Raw genomic sequence first — 26,802 nt, forward strand, 5'->3', positions numbered from 1 at the left:
GTCTTATCCCATTGCCAGTTTCAATTGGTTCAGTTAGTTCTTCTTCTACATTATTTATTCTGTAATTACCTTAATGCATCCTTTATCTCTTTCTCCTCAGAATTTATTTTTTCTTTTGCCGTCACTTCTGCTGTTCGTGGTTCATTATCGTCACATTTAGCAAATAGGGATCCAAAGTAGTCTACACATGTTTTGTTTCCATATTTCTTTTTTTTGTTCCGTAGAAGTCGTGTTGCATTTGTTTTCCCAGTGTTCACTTTTTATTTGTCTAACCAGAGTATTCATTTCATTTCTGATTCATTTGAAGCGGTTGCATGCCTGTTGTAAAAAGGTTTTCTAGTTTTCGTTACATTTTGTCTTTACTTCTTCTCTAAACCATAGTGTTTCCTTTTTTGATACGTTAGTGTTCGTTACTTTACTCTCTCAAAGTGATTCTGTTGTCGCGTTAATTATGTTATTTTTGAGTTTTTCCTAGCTTTCTTCGATATTTTCGTTTTCTAATATTTTATTCAGAGCAATTTTCTCTGATATTCTTTTTCTGTATAAGTATTTTGTGGATTCCGTATTTAGCCCTTCGACTCTGTTTTTTGTTTGTGTTGGCACCGCTCTCTTGGGTGTGAAGTATTTCATGATGGTTCTTATTTTACATAATATTAGCCTATGGTCGCTACCTACATCTGCAAAGTTAAGGCATCTACCGTTGATTATTTTTGATGGATGTATATCACTTTTGGTTATAATATAATCTAATTGTGGTTTATTCGTATTAAATTAAGTAACTAACATAAGCATGAAAACGACGTGCTGTGTCTTGTGAAAATATAAAAAGAACTGTTCATGATATAATTGTTTTTTCTTCATTTTTTTGTTTTAACAAAAAACGTTTCTTTTTCAATATCAAGCAAAATTCAAAGAACGTTATTTATTGATATAGGCAAAAATTTAATAATTGCAACGTTGTTATGAATCTTATCAGCAAATCTTTTTCTCAGCGGATAATATTGGCGGACGGAACGATTTAGTTATCACCTTGTTTTACCACATTATGTTCAAATGATTTTTTTTCTTTGAGACAACATCGTTTATGGTATTTAGAAGAACTCATACTAAATAGTATTGAAGTTTTGATACTCATAACACCAGTCTTGTTGGAAAATGTAAGACGATTATTTTGTGATAGTTTTTTATTAGTTAACGAATTTATGATACTGAAATTGTTTTTATCTTCTTTAAAATGAGTCTTAGCAAAAAGGGTAAGGGTGACAAAAATCTAATGTACAAAGAAATATTAACAAATGTGTAATTGTGTAGACTGATTTAATATTTTACATTTTATCTTTTTATGCTAGTAGACCTCACATATATGCTCTAGCGATGAATTAAAAATAAACTTCTACAATATTCATAATAGCACAAACATGCTACAATAATTCCCTGACAAAAAATTAATTGCAATGCTTAACGAGCAATGACTTCGGTTCAAAAGTTGTATTTCTTGTTTTTTCATTTCTTAAAGTTTCAACCCTGAGTTTATATATTCTTTTTTGTCTTTATTTGGGGGGGGGGGTCTGAAATTTTCAAAATATATCTTAGTCCAGGATGCCGCCTGACCGACCTCAGTACAGAATTTGTTCTTTGTAGTTCGGGCATTAGTTCCCGAGGTACTTTAAAACACCCTCTCGTCGCCGAGTGTACGCCGATCGCCTACCTGCTAAACCAGACCCTACTCTGTAATCTAGCGATTCGAAAGCTGAATGGCCACAGTAAAACCGAACATCAATTCTGAAGCACTACCTTCATTTATCCATAGACTATCAGCATGGAGGCCCCTTGTCCCTTTTTTTTTTGTTCAACAACAAATTTTTTTTTGAGAGAGATGAACCCCGTTCCAGGTAACGCGTGGAAGGCTCTTGTCGCTCGTAGAACTGCATCACTTCCAGCCGGGCATTTTCTCCTTCCCACAGTCTAACTCATACAGTCTTACTCACTTTTTCGCTTTTTATCAAAACGTATTTCCTCTACCTTCAACTTGCGACATCTTTACTTCTTACCTTTGCCGTTAGTCCAGCTGCCTTTTTTTTGCTTTCTTCTTGATCACTGGATGGATAAAGTTGTGTACACTAGTCCAACCTGTTTTATTTTTAATGATTCTCTTAATTATTTCTTTCACTGTAACAAAATTCACACCTGTCTCTCTATCCATTCTGTTCCATTCTACTATCCATCCGTTGTACTCTAAAATCGTATGTGTCACAGTGTCCGCAGTATAGGCATTCCTACGTTTCAGCCTTTCCGAACTTAGAGAGGTAGGCTCTAAAACACACACCTGGGTTAGAAAATAATCCAGTCGCCTGTGGCCACAGTTCACCCAATCTCTTAATGTTCGGAATCAGCATCTTTGTTCACTGTGTCACATCATCCGTATTGATCAATTCTTCTTGTCATCTTTCAGTCACCTTTTTGATTCCTTGTCATCTCTCGGTTATAATAAGGTCTAGGTCTCTTCTTCATATAGCTCGTTTCTAATAAATCTAGTAAATATGAATAGAACTCAACATCAAAATTTAATATTTCATCATTATCAGTATTCCTATTTTAAAAAATAAATTTTGTCACGTGATTAAGGGAGATAGTATGAAGATATTGACAGTGAGAGGTAATTTTTTTTAATGAAATATCTTAATAAAGCTTATGGCTTATAAAGGATAGTAACAGGAGATGTATTCAAAATTACTTTTCATTATATCTAATGATCCCATGTTTACGTAAAATATACCAAATATACCAATATATGAATAACTATATAAAAAAGCTATTAAGTTAAGTAAGTATATAAGTTATTTCAATTATTTTCTTTCGACGTAACATTATTTTAAGTCAAGAAATGAACAAGATTGTAGATTGAATATTATAAAGTATGAGTTTAAATTATTTAGCCAGAAAAATAAATTTTATCGCTGTAGTAGCACGTTGTGCAGAGCGATAGATTACCAAACTTTGGCTCAGTTGGTCGTGAGTTCGAATCTGATCGAGCATGGGAATTTTTCTATTAAATAAATAAACTTTCGACAAAATCGGATTGACATTCGTCAGAAATGCTGCAATGATTCAGAAATAATAATCGAGAATTTGTAAAGACAATGAAGCCGACTTTACGTTGTAACAAGTCATCTACCCGGAACACAAACTTCACACAACAAAAAAAGGTTAAGCACAAAACATGGCCTTACAATCCTCTACTACAATCTAAAATATTTACCAAATTCATTTTCTATTGCAGGAACCAGCGTCCACCAAAATGTGGGGCCGAGCGATGCTGCTCGTGCTGGTAACGTCGCTTTGGCTAACATCAACGAATGCCCTTCACGACGCCGAAGACAGTCAGTTAAAGGTCGGAAAATCAATAGATCTGTTCACGAGATACGGGTATCTCACTTTATCCATGAAGGTAAGTTACCTGCACACTTTTCTATTTTCTTTTAATTTATCTAATTTTAGTTTACCTACTACACTATATTTTCTTACTTTTCAATACGCTACTTAAAGAGCCTTCTCTATTAGTAAAAGTATATATGTACCGACAAATTGAAGAAAATTTAAAATTAATTAGCATCTCCGGCTTTTCATTAGCTAATTTCTTTTGTAGGGTAAAAAAGAAACAAAGTGGAGTTACAATTTATGTAAAGGAGAAACTTATGTATTCTTCTCTTCATCTAAATGAATATAATGTAAAGAAAAGTTCAGAGTTTTGTGCAATTTATGTACCTTCAATAAAAACCAATATTTTAGCTGTATACAGATGGGTAAGGGTGACTTTGACTTGTTTTTGGTGAACCGATCATACTTGTGTGATTTCCCGTTGTGGAAGAAGAGGTCTCTCAAATAATAAAGCCTAAATTCTAATTGTAAGGACGTTCGCGAAATTAATAGCAAAGTTTTAAAAGAAACGTACCAAATAGTTTTAACACCTTTCACTCATCTTATTAATTTAATTCTATCAACTGAAGTATTTCCAGAAGTACTAAAATACTCAAAAATACTACTTATCTACAAAAAAGGTGATTCCTCAAAAACTGACAATTACCGACCTATAAGCAATATTTCTACTTTTGGGAAAGTGATTGATAAGGTTATCAAACAAATATTTTATTCCTATTTTGAGTCAAATAATTACTTTAGCAACTCACAATATGGATTCAGAAGTGCTTGTTCCACTACGCACGCGGTATTTAATGTTGTGAGCGAGGTGATTTAGGGTCTTGAACGCGGCAATCGCATAGCAATTTCTCTTTGTGACTTGTCGAAGACTTTTGACTGCGTTTTACATGACATTTTGCTTCACAAATTAAATTACTATGAAATCAGAGGTATCCCTTTTAAGCTTATAACTTTTTATCTATGTAACAGACACCAGACGGTAGAGTCCAAAGGTCATCTCTCCGATTTTCTATCCGTAAAACATAGAGTCCCACAAGGTTCGGTGTTGGAACCTCTTTTATATCAAAGATTTGCCTAAATTTATATCTCTGTACAAATCCATACAATTCGCAGATGATACGACATAAACAAAAAGAGAAATCAAACGATTTCTACCTGGCGCATCCGAATTCAAATTTTTACCACTGTGCCTTCTAAAACTTGCAAAGCAAACAGCTTGATAAGTTACTCGGCAAGGAAATCTAAAAATTGCATTCCACATGCCGTTCATCATGCTCAAAATTCATAGTGAATTCAGTTTCTGGTACTCCAAACGGAGTAAAGTAACAAAACATAATGATGGTATTAGATTTTTGTTTCGATACAAGGCAGCGACAAACCGCTTATACGTATTTCGACCTCTTTAGGTCTCTTCAGAGTGGTATAGGTATAGAGCTGTAATCGTTTGATTTCTCTTTTTGTTTCTAGAGGGCGTAGTTCGTCCGTATTTGGTTATTTTGATAACTATTGTCTAGGACGGGAAAGATTTTTGTTTTGATTGAGAGCAGTGGCTCTGAATCAAAGCAGTCTGATGTCCAGCTTCACAATACGCAAAAGTGTCACTACCTATGAACAAATCGCTGTAGATTATGTTATCACTGTTATGTCTTTCAAATAAAAATTGCCTTTTTCTGTGAGTGCATATATGTTTCTAATTTTCATATTGGCTTATTTGTTTTCTATTTTTATATATGACATTCGTCCATTTATAGCTTTGACTCTTATCTTATTGTTGACCATAAATGCCATTTTTCCCTTGCTTGTTTTCTCACGAGTAGAATATTATGTAATTTTTCTTTTTAACATTTTCTTCTCCTGTCCATCTTACTTCTTGTAGCGCTTGCATGTAGATTTTGTATCTTTGCATGTCTCATGCTACCTCTTTCATTTTCCGTGGACTTTACAATGTTTAATCCTTCCAGGTTCCTAGTTTTACTCTATTTTTCTTCTTGTTTGTTTCTATTTCTCTTTCTTATGTTTGATTCATTGTCCTCTTTCAGTGCTAGTTTGACTATCACGTTTCCATCATTGTTTACCCAAGTTTCATTTATATGCTCTTTAAATTTCATAGGTGTATTTTGCATATCCGTTTAGCGGGTCGTTTTAGAGATACGAGTAGTTTAATCTTTTCTATATTCCACTTTTATATATGATCCTAGTTTTTTGTCTTCGCGTCAGCATTTTTCTCTTGGCTTACTTGCGCCAATTTGACAATTTCTTACAGGGTTCTTACATTCCATGCTCCTATGAATATGTCATATCTTGTGTCTATTTAGGGTTTATCATACATTTTCGTTCTAATTTTATTTATTTTTTATTTGCCTATAGAAGCGATTTATGATAATAATATTTCGATTTTTTTCAATAAACGAAATAAACATATTATTTATTGTTAATTTGATCCGGTCATACGTCTACACTATTGTTTTATATTTTATGATTGTGTAAGTTATTTTACAATAAGGCATATAATTTATTGCATAATAACTTATGAATCTTGCAACCCAGCGTAAGGGCTATAATTGACTATAGTTAGTAAATTCCTATTAGTAACCATATTGACGCAGCAATAAAGATCATAGGCAAAAAAAAGAACAAGCAAAAAAAGTATTGCTCAATGACGAGTGTAAAAAGGCCATACAGAAAAAAAATGAAGAACACAAGAAATATATGGAAAAAAGAACCAGAGACAGAAGAGCAAGCTACGAAGCTGCAAGACAAAGGGTCGATAAAAAATTCCGAACAGAGAAAAGAAAATACGAAAACGTTAATATACATAAAATAGAAGAAAATCTCCAAAGCAACGATATAACGAAAGCATATAGATATTTACGCAGTTTAAGAGAATAATACAAACCCCGAACAAATCTATGCAGAAATTAAAAAGGGCAAATAACCATTGATCCAAACTAAATAAAATCAGTCTGGGAAACCTATTTCTAAACTCTCCTAGAGACGCAAGTAAATGAAAAGCATATGGACATGCATCATATTAAGAGAGGCATAGAAAATATATAACCTCCGACGATGGAAGAGGTAAAACCAGCAATACGAGTACAGAAGAATAACAAGGCCCAGGTATTAACACTGTCCCCTCTGAGCCATATAAATTACCATATACTTATGAACAAGATTTGAAATGATGAAAAGATTCCTAGCGACTGAAAAACCGGGATTATATGACCAATCTATAATAAAGGGGATAAACTGAAATGCGAAAATTATCACGGCATAACCCTCTTGTGCACAGCGTACAAAGATTTTACTTATATACTACATAAATGACTCCAACAACTAACTGAGAAGAATATTGTCGGAGAATATCAAACCAGTTTCCGACAATGAAGATCTAGAACTGATCAGCTATTCACAGGGAAACAAATTCTAAACAAATCGTAGGAATACGACATTGACGTCCACAATATAATCATAGATTTCAAACAGGTCTTCGACTTAATTAATAGACAAAAGTTATATCAAATATTGCATAGCTTTAACGTCCCTCCAAAAAAAACATCCGACTAGTAAAAACAACAATAGACTCGTCAACAGCAGCTGTCAGAGTACAAAAATAAGCTCACTGAGAATTTTTCAATAGTCAAAGGATTAAAACAAGGAGACGGGCTGGCACCGATACTATTCAATATGACTCTTGAATATATGATAAGACAGCTGTAAATAGGAAGAGGTTATCTCCTAACAAATAAATCAATACAGATTGCCGCCTATGCCTATGACATTAGCATTATGTCTCGCAGAACAGAATTGGCAGCAGAAATATATTCACATTAAAAACAAGGGTAGAAGAGACTAGACTAAAAATAAATATTCAAAAGACAAGAAAACTAACACAGGCAAGAGCTAGGCGAAACAGACAGACGTGCAGTTAATTTAGAGGATGATATTAAAACTGTAAGAAGTTTCACATATGTGGGAGTTACGTTAAACACGGATGGAAACCAGAAATTCAAAGAAGACGAGTAAAGGAAAACAAAGCTTACTTTTCACTCGCCCATGTGTTTCGCTCCAAAAACACACACTGGAGATCGAAAATCAGGGTCCACAAGATTATTATCAGACCAATAGTATGTTATGAATGCGAGACATGGGTGATGTCAGAAGACACAAAACGAAGGCTGGAAAAATTCGAACGAAAAATCCTAAGGAAGATATTTGGACCTATTAACGAAAACATATTATGGAGATCCAGGTACAACCATAAACTCTACCAACTGTTTGTGCCAAAGGGGCAACGATCTTAGAATTCGTTAAACTTCAGAAAATTCGATGGGCGGGGCATGTTGTGAGAATGTAGACCGAAAGATTTCCAAAAAGATCCCTGGATAATACCAACAGAGACAGTTAAAGAATACCCAATTTTAAATAAAAGTTTATCATCAAAATATAAAAGAACATTGAAGTGGGTCAACTTTGACTATTATGTAAAAGGCTTAAGTATCATTCCTGAGACCGGCGAAACATCCAGATATTTAAAAAAAAAGAATTAAAAAGTTTTGTGCAAAGGGCCAAAGCTTCAGTACTCTAGTTCTAGTTAGACTAGTCTCTTTTATATACATAAGTACCTGTGTACGTTCTAAGAAGTACCTTGTCTCTTAAATTAGTCGAATAGTATTAAAAGAAAATTGTTATTAGTTTAGATTTCAGTAAACAAATTTTCATATATACCAAATATTTAAGAACAGATTATAGTTCTTCTTCTTGCATCTCAAGTATTCTTCTTTATGCTTGTTACGTCTTCTGCGAAGGTTGCTGCTTACGTCTTCGAAACTCCGGCATTCAACCAATGTCATTTCGAATAATTTACGAAGGTTTCGCAGCCATGAAATTCTTCTACGTCTCTAGCTTCTTCATCGAACTTTCTTTCGTTCATATTTCCTTGCATTATAAGTTGTAGGAACTCATATCTTTTGACCTTAGAGACGTAGCCAAGAAACTAGTGTTTGCTCTTCTTTTTTAGTAAATATAATGTTAGGTTCAATATTGAGTCTTTCCAGCTTTGCGTGATCCGTCAAGTAGACAAGGAGATTTGTACCGCGAAATTCGCTCAATGACTTGTCCATTAAAAGCTTATTGTCCACAATTATTGTTGTTCATTTTTTTTAAATGAGCATCATTTTGGTTTTCCTGGTATTGATATGTAAACCGTGCGTTATACTAATCATAAATACTTTATCAACGACTGAGGTTGATTCCATTTTTGGAGCTTCCATTCATTTAATGTCATTTCCAGTGATGTAAATTTTTCTTGTATGTAGTTTCTGGTAACTGTTTGTTGTTAATTAAAGATTTGGCAGCAGCGTCTACTCTTTCATTACCAGGTATACCTTGTATACCTTGTATTGCCATGTATATGCGATGAAATTCACATAACTTTTACCATGGCAGTTTTTGCCTGAAGTTGATACAAATGGTTATTTATGAATCGCAACAAAGGATGAGTTCTGTAAATGGTGCCCAAGCTAATCATATAACTCACGGAATCTGTCATTAATAGCCATGTCTATGTTAGCGTTTAGGACATACTCTAATGCTTTGTAGATTGCGAATTGTTCTCCTGTATATACCGTACTCAAATTTTAGATTTTGTATAAAGCAGTTTGGTCATTGTGTATAAAGGAACATTCCACTCCTTCTTCTGATTTGTAGGCGTCAGATTATATATGTTGGTAATTCTGGTACATATCAATCTTATTGTAAAATTGTTTAACCTTAGAGGAAGTTGATTACTAGTCTTTGTTAAAGTCTTATCTTGGAAAGGTTTTCTTACCATCCAATGGAAAGCGGTTAAGAGGTTGGTTTGGTATATTTTAGGGAAAACAATACTATTACTGGTCGTGCACTCATTGTCTTTCATAGAAAGAGGGTTTAGATCTTTTCTTTTGAAGATATGTTTTGTGAAACCTTGCAGCAAAGACATTGTTTCTGACGGGATTTTCACTATTTGCTGATATGTTTGCGGCTTGTATTAAGCTGAGATATTGTCTTCTTAGTTCCAGAGGCATTTCTTCTGCAAAACATCTGCAAGCCATCTGTGGGTGTAGTACAAAAAGCTCCTATAAGGCTATTCTTACAGCAGCATTTTGGATTGTTTGCAACTTTTTTATTTTGATTGATTGGTAAACCCATACATTATTGAGCCATAATCGACCTTAGATCTAACGAGGCTTTTATAAACTGTCAATAGGATATCTTGATCACATCCCACTTTTTAGTAGATAGGACTTTCATTATGTTCAAATATTGTTGGCAAGATTTTTTAAGATAATATATATGTTGCTTAAAATTTAAATGTTTTTCAAAATTAATTTCAAGGAATTTGATACAATCAACATATTATATTTATTATTGAACATTGTAAGTTCAGAACTAGTAATATTACGTTTTCTCGTGGAATGAATGCATTTACTTTTATTGGAACAAAATTTCATATCAGATTTCATTGACTATTTTTTTAATGCAGAAATAGTGTTTTGTAAAGTTTGTTTAATTAGTCTATGTTTCTTTTTTTACAAAAAATTATGAGGTAATCTACGTATAGCCTTTACTGGTGGTGTATCATTTTCCACAATGCTATTAATAGCAATAAAAAAAGCGTAACACTAATCGATGATCCTTGATGAGTACTATTTTCCTGAATTCTAGTTTTAGAAATGAAATCGTCTACTTTTAGTTGGAAGCTTTGGTTTTTTTAAAAATTAGAGATAAAGTTTAGAATATTTCTGTAAAGTTTTAATTATCCTATGGTGCCAAACTGTATCAAATGCTCTGGTTATATAAAGAAATACCGCTAGGCAGCGTTGATTACTTGCTAAGGCTTCATGTATTTCGGACTCGAGGTCAACTAAGTTGTCTAGAGTTGATCTATTTTTACGAAATCCACTTTGTTAGAAAAAACAGATCGTTGCTCGAGTATCCAAATATCCTCATAACTTCCTTCGCCGATTTTGGCATTGTAGTCGACCATAATGACTACAATTTTATATTCTTTTTTAATTTTAATACATGTTGTGGTTGCTTCCAAAATGCTTCCATTTCTTCCTTATATTTGTCAGCCGTGGGGGACATTAAAGTTAGTCACAATAATTTGTATCTTTGTATGACAGCTACTGATCTTGACAAATTCATTATATATATATATATATATATATATATATATATATATATATATATATATATATATATATATATACATATATAGAGCAATAAATTTTATTTTCTATTTTAAAGGTGATTTCAAGGAACGAAACAGACTGGATATTCAGGGAACCGACAATAGACATATTTGCGGATATCGACAGGTTCACCACGAATCCAGAACGAGTACCAAAAAGGCAGAGGCGAGTGTTCGAAGGAGACTTTCACATGGAGTTCTGCGACAACGTAGGGCAGTTGGTCCAAGCTTATTTCAGAGATTTCACGTTCGAAAAGTATGTATATAAATGTTTAATCATCATATTTAATTCACGAGCTACAAATTTGTTACTGTGTCAAATAATTTTACTCCATATGCTACTATGGATGGAAAACTTTTTGTTTGCGGTGCCACACAGGCTTAATAAGTAGTTTTGAAACAGAAATATATATATATATATATATATATATATATATATATATGTGTGTGTGTGTGTGTGTGTGTGTGTGTGTGTGTGTGTGTGTGTGTGTGTGTCTATGTGTGTGTATTATTTAGTTAATTCTTATTTTGGGGACAGTTTCCGAAATGTAAATCGAAACATCAAAATAAACGTATTTTCAACTAAAATCGTTGTTAATTCCCATTAAAGATAATAAATAACATAAAATACCATAGTCAGCAGGGAGAAATCAGGAGACTTATCATCAATGGCGATTTAGGTTAACTTCAAATCCAAGCCTGAATTCTTAAAATAGCTTCAAATGGGAACTATTCTTCTTCTTCTTCAAGTGCCCTCTCCACTACGGAGTTTGGCAATCATCATTGCTATTCGTATCTTTGAAGCTGTTGTTCTAAATAATTGGTTAGATGTGCACTGGAACCAGTCTCTTAAATTGTGCATCCAAGATATACGTCGTCTCCCAACGCTTCGTTTGCCCTGAATCTTTTCTTGGATAATTAACTGGAGCAATCTGTACTTTTTCCCTCTCATCACATGACCAAAATATTCCAACTTTCTTCTCTTGATGGTGATCAACAGCTCCCGTTCTTTGTTCATTCTTCGAAGAACTTCACTATTAGATGATGTTATTCTGGAACTATGAGATGATGTTATTCGTAACATCGTCCGACAATACATACAATACATTTACAGTTTACTACAATTATTTCGTGGTTTCACCTCTCGTCAGGAAAAACTTGTGAGAACTTGAGTTTAACTGAAATACTGTCTATCTATATGGTCGTTATAGACATAAAATGTCTGTCTACGCTAGTAATGACATCTATATAAACAAAAAAGGCGTCAGGAGACTTCTCATCGATGGTGACTTAGGAAAACTGCAAATTTAAGGTTACTGGAATGGAAGCTTTTGGACGATATTAAGAATAATCTTGTACTCCAATAATATGTCTATGATTTATCCTTGCAAATCACCATCATTTTCTTTCCTTATATAGAGTAAAGACGTTGAAATCAAAGTAGACGATTGTATTTCTTGTCAATTCAAGTTCCACAATTTTTCTACACGTGTTTTGAGGTTTCATCTCTTGTCAAGGAGATTTGTGAGAACTTGAGTTAAACTGAAACGTTGTTAATCTATATGGCCGTTATAGTAATCTAACATGCCTGTGTATGCTACTAACGACCTCTATATGAAGTACTTGAAAGTTCGTGAAACGAACTCTTTTCAATTTTTTTTTTTTATTTTATTGTAAGATTTATACAGCCATCCTTTCATAATTTCTATTTTCATCCAAGTCTTTGTTTTTTTTTGAAAAACCCATTCTAAAAATAAGTTATCAACATCACAACTTTTATAGATGCGGGTATTTTAAATTTGTTTATTACTAATGGATCATCTTTTCCGGTATATTTTTCAATGTAAGCAAATTCTTGAAGCCAAAATTAAGGGAACAAAAAAAAATACACCTAGGTCAAAAAATAGACCATACTTCAAAATACAACTGAAATATATCTAAGACATGAATACAGAAATGCAGTAAAAAAGATTTTATAAAAAATTTAACTTCACAATAACGAAGTATAAACCAAAAACAACTTAATGTAAAGATACATAGTAATACATACGAAACTCTATTAACAAACAAGTTAAATATAATGTACACCGCTGGGCGGGACATTTTCAATCATTACAATGTATTATTTATATTAAAATACCTGTCAAACTTGACAATCTAGATAAAACAATAACCAACAAAAAGAGATAGAGGATATAAAGAAAATCAACAAAATAATATGCTAAGCTTTGATAAGTTTGGCAGGCGATACAAAAACTGTCTAACAATAAATAAATTCCCAGGAACAGATCGCTTACAAGCAGAACTGTTTAAAATAGCCGAAAAAAACTGAATATTAAATTTATATTAATTTTATATGTCGTCTATTTAAGCATATACGCTCGTCTGGTAGGGATCTATAAGTTAGTAACACCAAGCTGCAAGCCCCCATCTCTTACCGTACTGCTCATCCATAGTTCGATCCGATACACCAGCGTATTCTACTACTTCAAACTCCATAGACGGCTTGCCACACGAATGTCTCTGTTTTAGATAAACTTAAATCCAATCAACATGTTTTTAGTACAGTTTACTTCAGAATTTTTAAGTTCTTTGGCTATATCTATTGAAGCGATCACAAAATGGAGCAGTTTTGGTCCAATAAAGACCTTCAGCGCCAACGTGGTAAATCTCTCATCCAGTTTTTATTTTGTCTTGTTAAATCGTCAACCCATCGTGTAGATGGTCGACCGATACTTCTCTTGTCCCTTGGTCTCAGTTCCAATAACCTCTTTGTCCATAACCCATTCGTCAACCCATCGTGAAGGTGGTCGACCGACACTTCTCTTATCCTCCCTTTTCCTCCTCAATATTCTCTATGTGACTCTTTGTTTGGTAACTGAGGGACTCAGAATTGGGACTTGTAATAAAGATCCGGAAAACAAAATATATGGTAGTACCACCAACTTCTCAAAGACAGATGCAGATCTTAATTATAAATAGACAAACCATCGAAGCTATGCAAAAATTTTTATATCTTGGCTCTCTTGTAGATACAAAAAATGATATAAGCAAGAAAATCAGGAGAAGAGTTCTCTTGCTAACAGATACGTCTATCGAAACAACTAAAATCAAGGAATATCTCGAGAAGTACATAAACTAAAATGTATAAAACTACCTATAGGATAAGACCAGTTTTAACGTGTAGCCCAGAGATTAGGATGAAGACTCAAAAAGATAAGAATCTACTGAAAACTTTTGAAAGAAAAATTAACAGATTGAGACAGGTGGCGCTTGTCCTAAGGATAAAAGACGCAGATTGTGTCCAAAACTCGATCTAAAAATCTATAGTACAGAGATAACGTCAAAGACCAAAACCAAAAAACGCTTCCTAGACGATGCGGAAGCATATGGATAGGTATTAGGAAGAAGGACATGGAAAAGACTGAATAAGGAATGCTGGAAGTATCTTTTAGGGAAAGTCAATTCTCATCAACGGCTGTAGAGCTATAAAGAAATTATACTGCGACGTCGACAAACACCTTCCAACCATACATTGAATTCTGCAATTTTTTATGTCCAAACTGCTTGCTGCTTCCAGCGCTTTTTGTTTAAGTAGCATCCCAGATGTTGGAAATTACTTTATTGCTGACTTTACAAAACAAATTTTAGACGATTTGATGCATTGCCACTGTTTCGGAAAGTTTCGTTTTTACTCTAAATTGATTTCCTCAACCACCTTTTTAATGTATCTCTATTTTTATAATTACGTTAGTTTTTGTTTCCCCAGTCCCGGTTTTTTCAGCGAACGTGACCTATACTCTTCACTTTCTGCAATTATATTTATTTTATCTTTTAGCGACAAACGTTTCTTTTTTTTGTGGCATAGACTTTCGTCATTCAGTGAATACGTTTCTTTTTGCGACATACATTTTTCTAAAGTTTGAAAAACCTTTCAAATATAGAGAGGACTTTAAATTAATAAAGTAACTGAAAGTGTACTTTCCATATTAATTTGTACTTAAACTATGTAAATTAGGTAATTTGACTCCTTCTTAGGTAAATAATGTAGTGAAATTTATATCTTGTCTATTTCCAGACTCGATCAACCTTGGAAAGCCTTTACCTCCTCTTGGACGACCGAAACCATCGGGAGGAACCTTGGGATCAACGGATCCTTTATAGCCAAAGAACATTGTTACGTGTTAGTGCGGTTATCTCGCTTTCGCGATGTCGTTAAGCTCCAAAGGCTGCCGAACAACGTGTTTGTGCTGGAGGAAGCGGCCAAAGAAATAGACAACATTAAAATTGGTGATGTCAATAGTGTACTCACGTTCATCAAGAAGTATGGATCTCATTACATTAACTCTTACGTTACGGGGAATTCCTTATATCAAGTAAGAATTTTTTTAACATTGTCATTATTATGTAAAACCAAATATGAATAATTATCTTTTTTATAAATTTTAAATAGCTATACCAAAGTAAATGAACATAAAAGTTTAAGTTATAACACTATAATAATATGTAATACAAAAACACACAAGTTAGACAGTCAAACTGCTTCTACTGTAATGGTTCATTATATTTGGGATTTATAGGTCATGGTCTGATACTTAGTTTTTTTCCTGACATTGATTTGTCTACAACTGCAGCATATATCAATAGTGATATGAAAGCAGATGTTCGTCTAATCTATTTATGTTTCGATCACTGATGATCTTCCTCGAGTAGCCATCCTATGCACCCCGGAATATGTCGATTGGTCCTAATAGATTTTTGAATTTACGGTCTATCTGTCAAGTGTTTTGTATTTCATAGTGTTTAGACATACATCCTATTTTGATTCAAACGCCCTTTTTTATAATTAAAATTAATATTCTCTTTTTGAATTTCAATAGCCCCTCTGTAGCATCTATATCTATATATATATATATATATATATATATATATATAGTTTCCATCTCTCTCTGTTGTCCCATTCTCCATCGTTTAAGCCTCTCTTACTCATGGCATCGTCTACTTCATTCCTCCAGGATTTTCGGGGTCGTCCTCTTTTCCTCCTTCCTATGGGGCTCCATTCGGTTATTCTCTTTATCCATCTGCTGTCGCCTAGTTCTTCTTACATGTCCATACCACTTACTTTAGTCTTTTTGTTCTATATATATTAGTATGTCTATTTCTATTGATGCTCTTTGCTTTATTTCGTGATTACTTCTCCTATCCATTCTTGTTACTCTGCAGCATCTTCGCAGGCATTCCATCTCGGTTGCTACTATCTTACTACTGTTTTTCTTGTTTATGATCCAATTTTCAACCCGATATGTCATAATACTTTGCACTAATGTTTTATAAATCTGTGTTTCTTTCTGTCTTCATATTTAGGTGTATATCCCACCATACTGAGTTAAGTTGTCGGATTGCTGCTCTTGTTTGTCCTAATCTTTGTGTAATTTCTTGTAATCACTACTTGATCGTCTGCAAAGCTTAACGTATATAGGTATTCGTTCCGCACCGGTACTCCCATGCCTTCGCATTTTCTTTTCCAAGTAGTCAAGGCTTTCTCTAAGTATATTTTGAATAGAGTTGGAGATGTGGAACAACCCTGCAGGAGCCCTTTTATTGTGGTGAAGTCTTCTATGATTCTTGTTTCCATTTTAATGGACACTTTATTTTCTTTATACAGAGCTTTTGTAGCTTTTATGAGTTCCGTCTGTAGCATCTATCTTTCTTCAAATACAGCTTGAATATTCTCTTGTGTGATGGTATGCTCTACAACGGCTGATTTTTTGCAGTGACCAAGATGACAGTTCCTTTTGTGTACACTATGTTTTGTAGTTTTACGGGAGGCCTACGTTCAGCAGTGGACAAATATAGGCTAATTGATGATGATGATGTTTTGTAGTTCCTCTGTACACTAAACCACAGATACAGAAACTATGGTAAATTCCTAGAGTAAATAACGGTTCAATGGTTCTTTGGCTGATCGTAGACTTCCTTGTATCTATATTTTGATGTTGCCTATTATTCTTAACTCTATGATAGGGAATCGTTTCGCTGGTTATGTATTGTTAAACCATAATTTTAGTAATGCTTATTTTGTTATTTCTCATCATTAAGTTAATTTATGCATGAACTAAATATATCATTGTAATATAGTGTTGTGAGTAAGTGTGCCTTCAAAAAAATAGTTTTTACCAATCTTTATGATATATTGACTATACTCATATCTACACTATTCTCACTGTAGATCACTGTTCACTTAATAATTTTAACCAGTGTTGTATCTCTAAAACTGTACAGAATTTATCTATTTGCCAGTATATCTCAAAAACTGCACATAATTTGTCTATTTAATGCTAATTTGTACAATAATCAAAAGCTAATTCACACTGTTTTTAACGAAGTTCATGCATTTTGGAAATTAATACTGTCAATCACTATTGAGTTTCGCACTTTGATGGAAGTAATATTCCATCATTTTTACTTTTTGCCAAAAAAATATACTAAAAATATAGATCTAGGTCTCTCCTCGATAGGTTCAATGTGACAATTTAATGACGTAATATATAAAAATGACCGATGGGGGCCATGAGCGGATTTTATAAGAAAATTTTAAAGATTTGATTGTATCAGACTACCACATCTTATCGATATCTTAACTTGAAATAGCTATTATATTTTTATATAATTTATTTGTCACTGTCAGTTTCAAAAAACTGACAGTGACAAATAAATTATATAAAATTTTAAAGGGAATTAAATACCAAATAACAGAACATTTGAAAGCCCGTTTTAAAAGTCTTTTTAGTAGATACCTACACGATTCAAAATTTCTGAACCCATTTAAAATTATTTTACAAAATGACGCCATTCCACCATTTTTATTAAAAACATAAATAATAAGTACCTTACCTGAGTTATTAAAAAATATTCTTATTCGAACGCCTTCTATCGAAGATCAGCAAAAATTTAGGCAAATTTGTCTATGTTCTGGGTCTGCCTTAGCAAATCTACCTTTGATTTTATTCTCTGTTATACAGTGTGTAAAAGCCAAATGGAATAAATTCATTATTTAGGTTACTGTACATATTTATAAAAAATCCCGAAACACGTCAAATTTAAATTATAACTTGACATTCTTTAACGTGAAAATGCAACCCCTACCTTCAACCCCCTTAGAATGACAGGTATAACCCCCAATTTTTAAAATAGGAAGTATAGGCTTGTGATATATCGTTTGAAAGGTCTTTTCATTCTCCATTCAAAAATGTTGTCGCTTTCAAGTTTATTAAGATTAATTAAGATAAAATAAATTAAAATCATGTGGTTACCGAAATTCGCTAAAATATACTCAAAACTTATTTCCCGTTTAGGTCTTGATAATGAGAAAGTGAACAAAAACCATAGCAATGTGGTTTTTAGATGGTAACCATTAAAAAACTTTAAAGAATTTCCGTGGCAACGTTATTTTAACACGCATTAGTAAATTGTTTTATTTAAGTTGTCAGTATTTTAATTTAAGTAAAAAGTTCGTTCAATTCAATTCTGAAAAATGGTTAGATTAACGGAAATGCATAAAATAACAGTTTTACAAATGACTGGTTACGGAGATAACACCCGAACACAACAGGAAGTAACTCGCCTATTTCATGAGAAATTTCCTAATTTACCGCCTATATTCCAAGGAACAATAAGTAAAATACAGAAGCAGTTTCGCGAGTTTGGTCATGTAAGGCAGATAAAAAAACAGCTGCCAATGCACTGAGTGATGAACTCAACTTAGATGTGTTGCTTGAGTTTCAGGAAAATCCACATACATCGAGTAGACAGGCATCCACTACATTCAATGCTAGCCATACATCGATAGTAAACATATTAAAAGAAAATAAATTGCATCCCTATAAGATGATACCTACTCAGGAGCTCATGGAAGACGATTTTGATAGGAGAACTTTTTTTTGTGAGCAAATGATGGACATGTTGGATAACAATATTATCCAATAAGAAGACGTTATGTTTTCTGATGAGTTTACCTTTTTACTTAACGGTCATGTTAATCGGCAAAATTGCCGCTACTGGGCCACGAAAACAGCCATCCTCACTGGATGAGAGAAGAACACACTCAATACCCTCAAAAGGTTAATGTCTGGGCAGGGATTGTAGGAAACAATATCATTGGTCCCTTTTTCATTGAGGGCAACTTGAATGGCAACAATTATTTGGCACTTCTTCAAAATGATGTCATTCCAACGTTGGCAAATTTATATCCTGATCCAGGAAACCCTCAAGTTCCAGCGAATACGATATGGTTTCAGCAGGATGGAGCACCACCACATTACCAACTTAATGTCCGGCAGTACCTCGATACAATATTTCCCAATCGGTGGATAGGGAGGCGAGGATCGATTGAATGGCCAGCGCGATCACCTGATCTTACATTATTAGATTTCTTTATATGGGGATATGTGAAGAGCCATGTGTACAAAACTAAACCTTCTGATTTAAATGACTTAAAAGAACGAATAACGCTTGCGATTAGGTCGATCACGCCTGTTATGTTAAATAATGTTAGAAGACAGTTTTATTTGAGATTAGGATGTTGCCAGACATTCACGGTGAACATTTTGAACATCTACTTCATTAACATTCATAGTTTTTTTTTCGTGTTCTACATTTTATTACGTTTTGCATTACATTTTAGTTTTTGATTGTATTGTAGCGAATTTCGGTAACCACATGATTTTAATTTATTTTATCTTAATTAATTTTAATAAACTTGAAAGCGACAACATTTTTGAATGGAGAATGAAAAGACCTTTCAAACGATATATCACAAGCCTATACTTCCTATTTTAAAAATTGGGGGTTGTACCTGTCATTCTAAGGGGGTTGAAGGTAGGGGTTGCATTTTCACGTTAAAGAATGTCAAGTTATAATTTAAATTTGACGTGTTTCGGGATTTTTTATAAATATGTACAGTAACCTAAATAATGAATTTATTCCATTTGGCTTTTACACACTGTATGTTAAAAGAAGTAGTAGCTGTTATAATCTAAAAGGAAAAAAATTCCAGTGGTTGGCTGTATACCATAGTTTAAAAAACTTAAATAGAAGTTAGAACTTCTTGTGTATATAAAGGTATGTTTTTTATATTATAATAATATGCCATTATATACAAGAAGTTCTTACTTCTATATAAGTTTAGAATCCACTATGTCTCATTACATGATCAAAATATAAAGTGTTTTACTTTTAAATGATTTCGATCAACACACGTTCTCTGGCCATTCGGCGTAAAACTTTCAGTTGGTAATTTGGACAGTGCAAAATATTCACAACATTCATCGATATACGTACATTTCAAGTGCCTCGAGTCTATTCAGACATACAAAATTGTGGAATATATGTAGCACTTTACAAAGTTATATCTTTCTAAAAATCTAAGATTTCTAATTTAGTATTAACAATGCTCATCATCCAGCTGCCCAGTTACTTAAACTTGGAAACTTAGTTATTTCTGCCCTATATATAGAATATAATTTATATTTAAATGGGAATAAGCCACAATTAAAGGTTAAAATGCGTTTATTGACGTTTCAATTTCCACTTCGGAAATCCTTCATGGGTTGGTAAACATTGAGATATTTTTTCCACTGAGCTTATTATGTCTAATTTTGGAATTGATGGCTGAGTAACAGCAAAGTTTAGACCCTTTGACAGTATTAAATTCTCCGTTGCATTTAAATGTCTATTTGATAGATTGACAACTGTCGCTAAAATATCATTATTTCGAAGTGGAAATTGAAACGTCAATAAACGCATTTTAACCTTTAATTGTGGCTTATTCCCATTTAAATATAAATTAATTTAAAATGCCACAAGAAAATAGCTTCAGAACAATATAGAATATAATTTTCGATTATTATTTGATGTGTATTTCGATTTACCAGCAATATCGTTGCTTTTTCGGTGTTAATTTTTAAGCCCAATCGATCTCCTTCAGCTCATATTTTGTTAAGTAAACGCAAACAGTTCTGCGAACTGTCTTAAATTTTAACTGAGCAATCGACAAATTTTAAATTATTTATTAATATTCCATTTACTATTTATTTTTTGCCATCTTCTGTGCCTCGTTACAGAAGTTAGAAAGTACATGTTAAAAAATATATTAGCAGAAGTTTTATTGTCCAGAAACTATACTGCGACAGTTGTTTAACTAATGATTTAATTCTAAGTACTTATCGGACCTAGGGCGGTCCGATATGTACTTAGCCGACAAAAGAAAAACAAAATTTTTGGAAAAGTGGCGATTTATTTCTTAACATAGTCTCCTTTTAGCTCGATACACTTGACCCATCGATACTTTAACTTCTTTAACCCATCTGAAAAATACGTTTTCTTGAGGTCTGTAAAGTAGGCTTTCGTAGCGGCGATGGCTTCCTCATTCGACTTAAGTTTCTTCTGGCCGTGTGCCTTCTATAAGATTGTAAACAAAAAGAAGTCGCACGGGGCCAAATCTGGAGCATACAGTGGATGGGGCAACAGTTTGTAGTATAATTCGACCAATTTCGCCATAGCAATGGTGGAAGTATGAACCGGTGCGTTGTCATGGTGGAAGAGCACTTTTTTTTGCCAAATGGAGTCGTCCGCTTTTACACGCGGTCAAAACAAAACTACGAGTCCGATTTGACTGAAATTTTGACATTAGCCATCTACAAGAATGTATTGCACATACAAATATACATATTATAATTGTGTAGGTGTAAATAAGCTTTTGAATGAGGTATATGATCCGATTTAAAGTTATTTGACGAAATATCGCCCATCCGCTGTTTTTAATTAGTGCGTCACGGAAATATGATGAAAACTGTGAATAGGTTTTACGGTTCAGAAAATTTATTTGGTGAAAACTGTACAAAAACATTATTCTAGATGCCATTTAGGCGTACACTTCTCATGTTGCTAAAATATTATATCAGTGGTATTTTTTACCACATAACTTTAAAATACAAATATGCAACAAGCAATAAAAAACCGGAGGAAAAAGTTTACACATGTAGCAATTGTAATATGTAATAAACAGTGTGTAATAAACTTTCTTACAAATGATCAAGTAATAATAACAAACGACTGGAGCGTACAGAGGGAAACTACGGCTAAGTCTTAGTAAAAGCCTATCTAATCACTCCACTATCTTCTAAGCAGAAATTTATGCTATAGAGTTATGCCCGCAGGAACTAATAAAGAGCCAGGCATGGCCTTTCATGCCAGGCGGCATGAAAAGCACTGGAATCGAATCTAATTGACTCCAATTAGTTTGGAACTGTCTTCAGAATCTAATTAGGATCGGAAAAAGTAACAAAGGATGTTTACTCTGGGTGTAAAGATACTCTGGAGATACTGGTATTGAAGGGAACGAAAAAGCGAACCTACTTTCCAGGGAAGGTGCAAAAGGAATATTCATAGATCCAGAACCTATCATTGGAATAGCAAGAAGCACAAAGAAAAGAACGATATAAGACTGGGTGGCAAGGTTGAAACGTAACCACCGGTACGAACAAATTGGATCTTAGACATTCGAAAACTTTTATATATGAACCTTCGACGAAGAGATCCAACCATCTAGTAGATCTGGATAAGAATGATCTGCGAATTATCGCATGTCTCTTAACAGAACACTGTCGCCTCAAGGGCACATAAATAAAATCGCAAGTGCGGATTGCAGATTTTGTCAGGCTAAACACGAGATAATGGAAAACTATCTGTGTAACTGCCTAAGGTTCGATAGGATATGGCATACACTTAAGCAATATTATCCCGAGCCGTACGACTTCGTAGAAGTGTCACCAAACATCATAATAGTCTTATAATCGACTTTATTAAAAAGGCTGTGCTGAAAGGACAACTTTCACCTAGGGATGATTACCTTTATCCAATCCACAATAGACCTCTTAGATCGAGTGGAAGGGTGGTTAAGCGCCCACTCATATTGAACCAAACCTTACATAACCTAACCTAATAATAAACGAGAAATATGATTTAGCAAGATGATAACAAAATTAAACGGAGACCTGCTATAAATTTAAGCAAAATACAAAATCGTACAATTAGATGTACGTTTCCAAAAACTTCATTTTCAGAAATTAAGACTTACGAAAAATGTAAATATCTAGAAAGCATCATATTGAAACAGGGAACGTTCAAAAAGATATAAATAACAGAAATCTTACATCTTTTGGCATCTTCTGTTTTGCCTCTTGTAATTTTTAGAAAGCACAGATTAAAGCAAAAATCAGAATGGACTACCTAAGTCAGACGTCACAATGGTCGGGGGTTTTAAAAACATTTGTGTCTATTTGTTCCATAAGGAGTAGGAAATGTTGGTTTTTTTAATTATTTGAAGAATAAATAAGGACTCTTGGTTATGAATTCATTCATTCATTATGTGTGATTGGTATTATTTGTTATTCGTGAATTTGGAGGTAAGAATATCAATGTATTAATATATTTACTATAAATGTTCATATTTTAAGGATATGTTATTGTATGATTAAAACTTTAATTATTTTTTTACTGTATTTCAATGTATTTTGTTGTTGTTTATCAGGGTTATTTTAAAATAAATCAATAAATTATTGAATTTATTTACGAACTTGCTAAGTATTTAAAATTATTGTTTTAGTCTTTTTACGTTGCCATTGATTTTACCCTGTTAAATACTAAATATATTCGTTTTCTCGTAGTCTAAATTGTAATATAACATTATGTGGAAACCTTTCTATCTAATTGTCATAATGAGTGTTTAAAAAAAATGTTTTTTGAATATTTTAATAGTTTTATTTTATATATATATATATATATATATATATATATATATATATATATATATTGTAAAATATATATATATTGTAAAGACTACGACCGTCAATTTATATTTCTAAAGTATTCAACTAGTGAATTCAGAGGTTTAATCGGTCATTCAGGTTGGCAAATAAAAAAAGAAGTCAACTACTTCATAAGTTTATCGAAGACGTTTCGCTTTATACTTCTAAAGCTTCATCAGTTCTCTAAAATATAAAAGATGACAGAGTTTATAAGAAATACAGATGTTTATAGTTCATAACTTACAACTCAATATGTAGTATATTATCGATGGTATTATATATCTACTGTAAACTTTACTCATTATTTAAAACTAACTTAACAAAAAAAAACAAAACAAAACAAAAAACACACAAACTCTGTAGAAAATAATGTTCATATTCGTAGATACGAAGATTTAAAAAAATTTTAAACGAACGTTTGGCTTCATTTAGATTATGGTTCTCCGCTGAAGGCAAACAAAGCTCTGATTTATTGCAATCTATGCAAACAACGTGGCGCGATACCAAAAACTTTTTAAAGGGCCATATGTCACCAAATTCCAAGGTTTGAGACAATTATGAACTTCTACAGGGGTCATTGCATGATTAGTTGGACGGGTGGATTTGTATGGCGGAAAAATTTTATATATTATTTTTAATTTATGTTTTAATGAAACTTGGAAATAGGGGATGATTGTGTTATTATTTTGATTTTTAATTGAACATTAATTTAAATATTTTATAACTTCGTAAATAAATTCCCGATGAAAACAACAACAAAATACTGAAAACAGTAAAATATAATTAAAGTTTTAATCAAACCATAACATAACCTTAAAATATGAACATTGATAGTAAATATCTGAATCCTTTGATATACTTACCTCACAAATTCACGAACAACAAATAATACCAATCGCAAAGAATTAATGTTCATAACCAAAAGTCCTTATTTATTCTACAAACAATTAAAAAAAAAACAATATTTCCAACTTCTTATGGGACAAATACACACAAATTAAAAATGTTTGGAAAGGTTTTTAACACCCCCGCCAATTGTGACCTCAAAACTTAGGTAGTCTATTTTGGTTTCGTTAATAGAGATCTTAGGATTTCTACTTTCGCGATTTATTATCAGATGTCGCTATAGCGTCCATACTGAAGCCATTTTATTATTGCTTCTTTCGACGGAAAATATTTGTTTTCACGTTTAGAGCTTCTGTGCCAGACGCTCTGATGATTCCTGGTAGGATGACAGACGTATAAGCGAATATATAGAGACACTATACGTAAAATCATATCTTAACTGGCTTTTCTGTTAACTCTTTATGAGTACTAGAAACCAATTTGCTAAGTATTTTTCCTTAGATGAGGAGATATATTGTGGAATGCAACTTTTCGATTCTCCACATCTTCGGATTTCTACTTTCGTGGTATAAATAACAGTTGGTATTATAATACAACTATGAGAATGAAAGATAAAAAGCAATTTAAACCCGTACACTTTGTTTATAACTTAAAAACGGTCAACTTGTATATCCAAATTGGCCCATATCTCAAATGAGAACAAATTAGACTTGGGACTATAGAACGATTCTTTATGTAAAATCCCTAATAAAATAAAAAAAATTGTCTATATCTGTTAACTGTAAGCAATATTAAAAAGACTGATATGAACCTATAACAGCGACTATTAAATGTAATCATTCATTGCTGTTCTAATTGATCCATAAAGAATAAGTAAATACTATTAGATCTACAGGTGTAATGACATTAAAACTAATCGTAATCCAATCCAATTAATTAACTTTATCGTCACGCCATAATTGTACTATACAATTTAAAACTATCGCAACAGAACTTGAGCAACGGCTACCAAGTAAGAATTAATGTGAGAATGCTAGCCATATTTAAAACAAACTCGTTATAATAGATGAATGTTACGATTTAGTTTCGATTTCGGTCATTGGTTAATGTTAATTTACAAAACCACAAAGTGGTTTAAATAGAAATAATTTGTAGTGAGATAAACTGGATTATGATGTCGGTATAGAACTAACGAATCGTACGATTTTTCTTCTTCTATTCTGTATAAGTATATGTGCAAATGTGTACTTAGTGATTGTGAATATTAAGGACTATTTTTATTATTTTAACGCTAGTTCTATATCTTTCTCTATTGTCTATTCTGCGTTGCCTTTAATTCACGCGCGAAATTTGTATTCAGTAGCCTTTTATATTCAGTCTCCATCGTGTTAGTTCATTTGGTTTGAGGACACCCTCTACTCATATCAGCTACTATATGAATAAATACACATCATCAGTTAATCTACAAATTAGGTAAATGATCATACGTCCATAGGGAATAAAATTACACAAGATTTATCTTGCAAAACATGTGAAGCTCAAAAAGATGGAAGTTCAATAATAGCTTAACTTATGGCCATAAAAATTTGCAAAGAACAGAATTATAAAAAATGGAGTATAAGAAAAGCATACTTTCCAACATGGAGGTCAAACAGAATTCTAAAGAAGTACTGATACTGTTTAATAATTAAATACTATTAAGTGTTATATTTAACTTTAGGTAGCACACATCAACATAGAACGAGGAGTGCGTCAAGGGTGCATTTTATCCCCCCTATTATTTAATGTATATGCCGAACATATAATTAGAGCTTCTCTTGAAGATCGCCCTGAAGGTGCCAGAGCCAGTGGAATCATCATTAACAATATAATATATGCGGATAACACCGTAGTATTAGCAGAAACAGAAGACCAACTAAAAATATTGATGAACATATTATCAGAAGAAAGTCACAGGCTGGGCTTGGACATTAACTTTTCAAAACCAAAATTCTGGTATTTCACAAAAACCCCCATGAACAAGTTACACCTAACATACAAATAAATGGTATCACCCTTCAGAGTTCCCAAAGCTTCATATACCTGGGCAGAGAATTAAATAGTCAACTAGACTACTCAAAAGAAATTAGAAGACGCATTGAAATAGCAAGATCTGGTTTCATGAATATGCGTAAAATGCTCTGTAACCCCAAGCTATCAGTCTCAATAAGATTGAGAACACTAAAGTGTTATGTGTGGTTTCTATTACTATATAGCTGTGAGACCTGGACATTAAAACAGTATGACGTCAACAAATTAAATTCACTTGAAATGTGAATGTACCGCCGAATGCTAAGAATGAGCTGGACCAGCAGAACTACGAATGAAGAAGTACTGAGAGCAATAAACACACGCTCTCATCTGGTCAATACTATCAAAATT

At 32.9% G+C, this 26,802-nt stretch overlaps 1 protein-coding gene across 4 annotated transcripts in view; it reads left to right on the forward strand.

Annotated features, from left to right (window-relative positions):
• tsl (membrane-attack complex domain containing protein torso-like) overlaps positions 1–26,802 on the forward strand; it is a 219,484-nt gene that overhangs the window by 175,833 nt on the left and 16,849 nt on the right. For all 4 annotated transcript variants that reach the window (XM_072530025.1, XM_072530022.1, XM_072530024.1 and 1 more), the window contains 3 exons: positions 3,281–3,448; positions 10,726–10,925; positions 14,748–15,045. In XM_072530025.1, the coding sequence (XP_072386126.1) occupies positions 3,299–3,448; positions 10,726–10,925; positions 14,748–15,045 (648 nt within the window). In that variant the 5' untranslated portion in view covers positions 3,281–3,298. The remainder of the gene's footprint in view (positions 1–3,280; positions 3,449–10,725; positions 10,926–14,747; positions 15,046–26,802) is intronic.

The sequence above is a fragment of the Diabrotica undecimpunctata genome, chromosome 4, assembly GCF_040954645.1.
Source record: "Diabrotica undecimpunctata isolate CICGRU chromosome 4, icDiaUnde3, whole genome shotgun sequence".
Classification (NCBI taxonomy): Eukaryota; Metazoa; Arthropoda; class Insecta; order Coleoptera; family Chrysomelidae; genus Diabrotica; species Diabrotica undecimpunctata.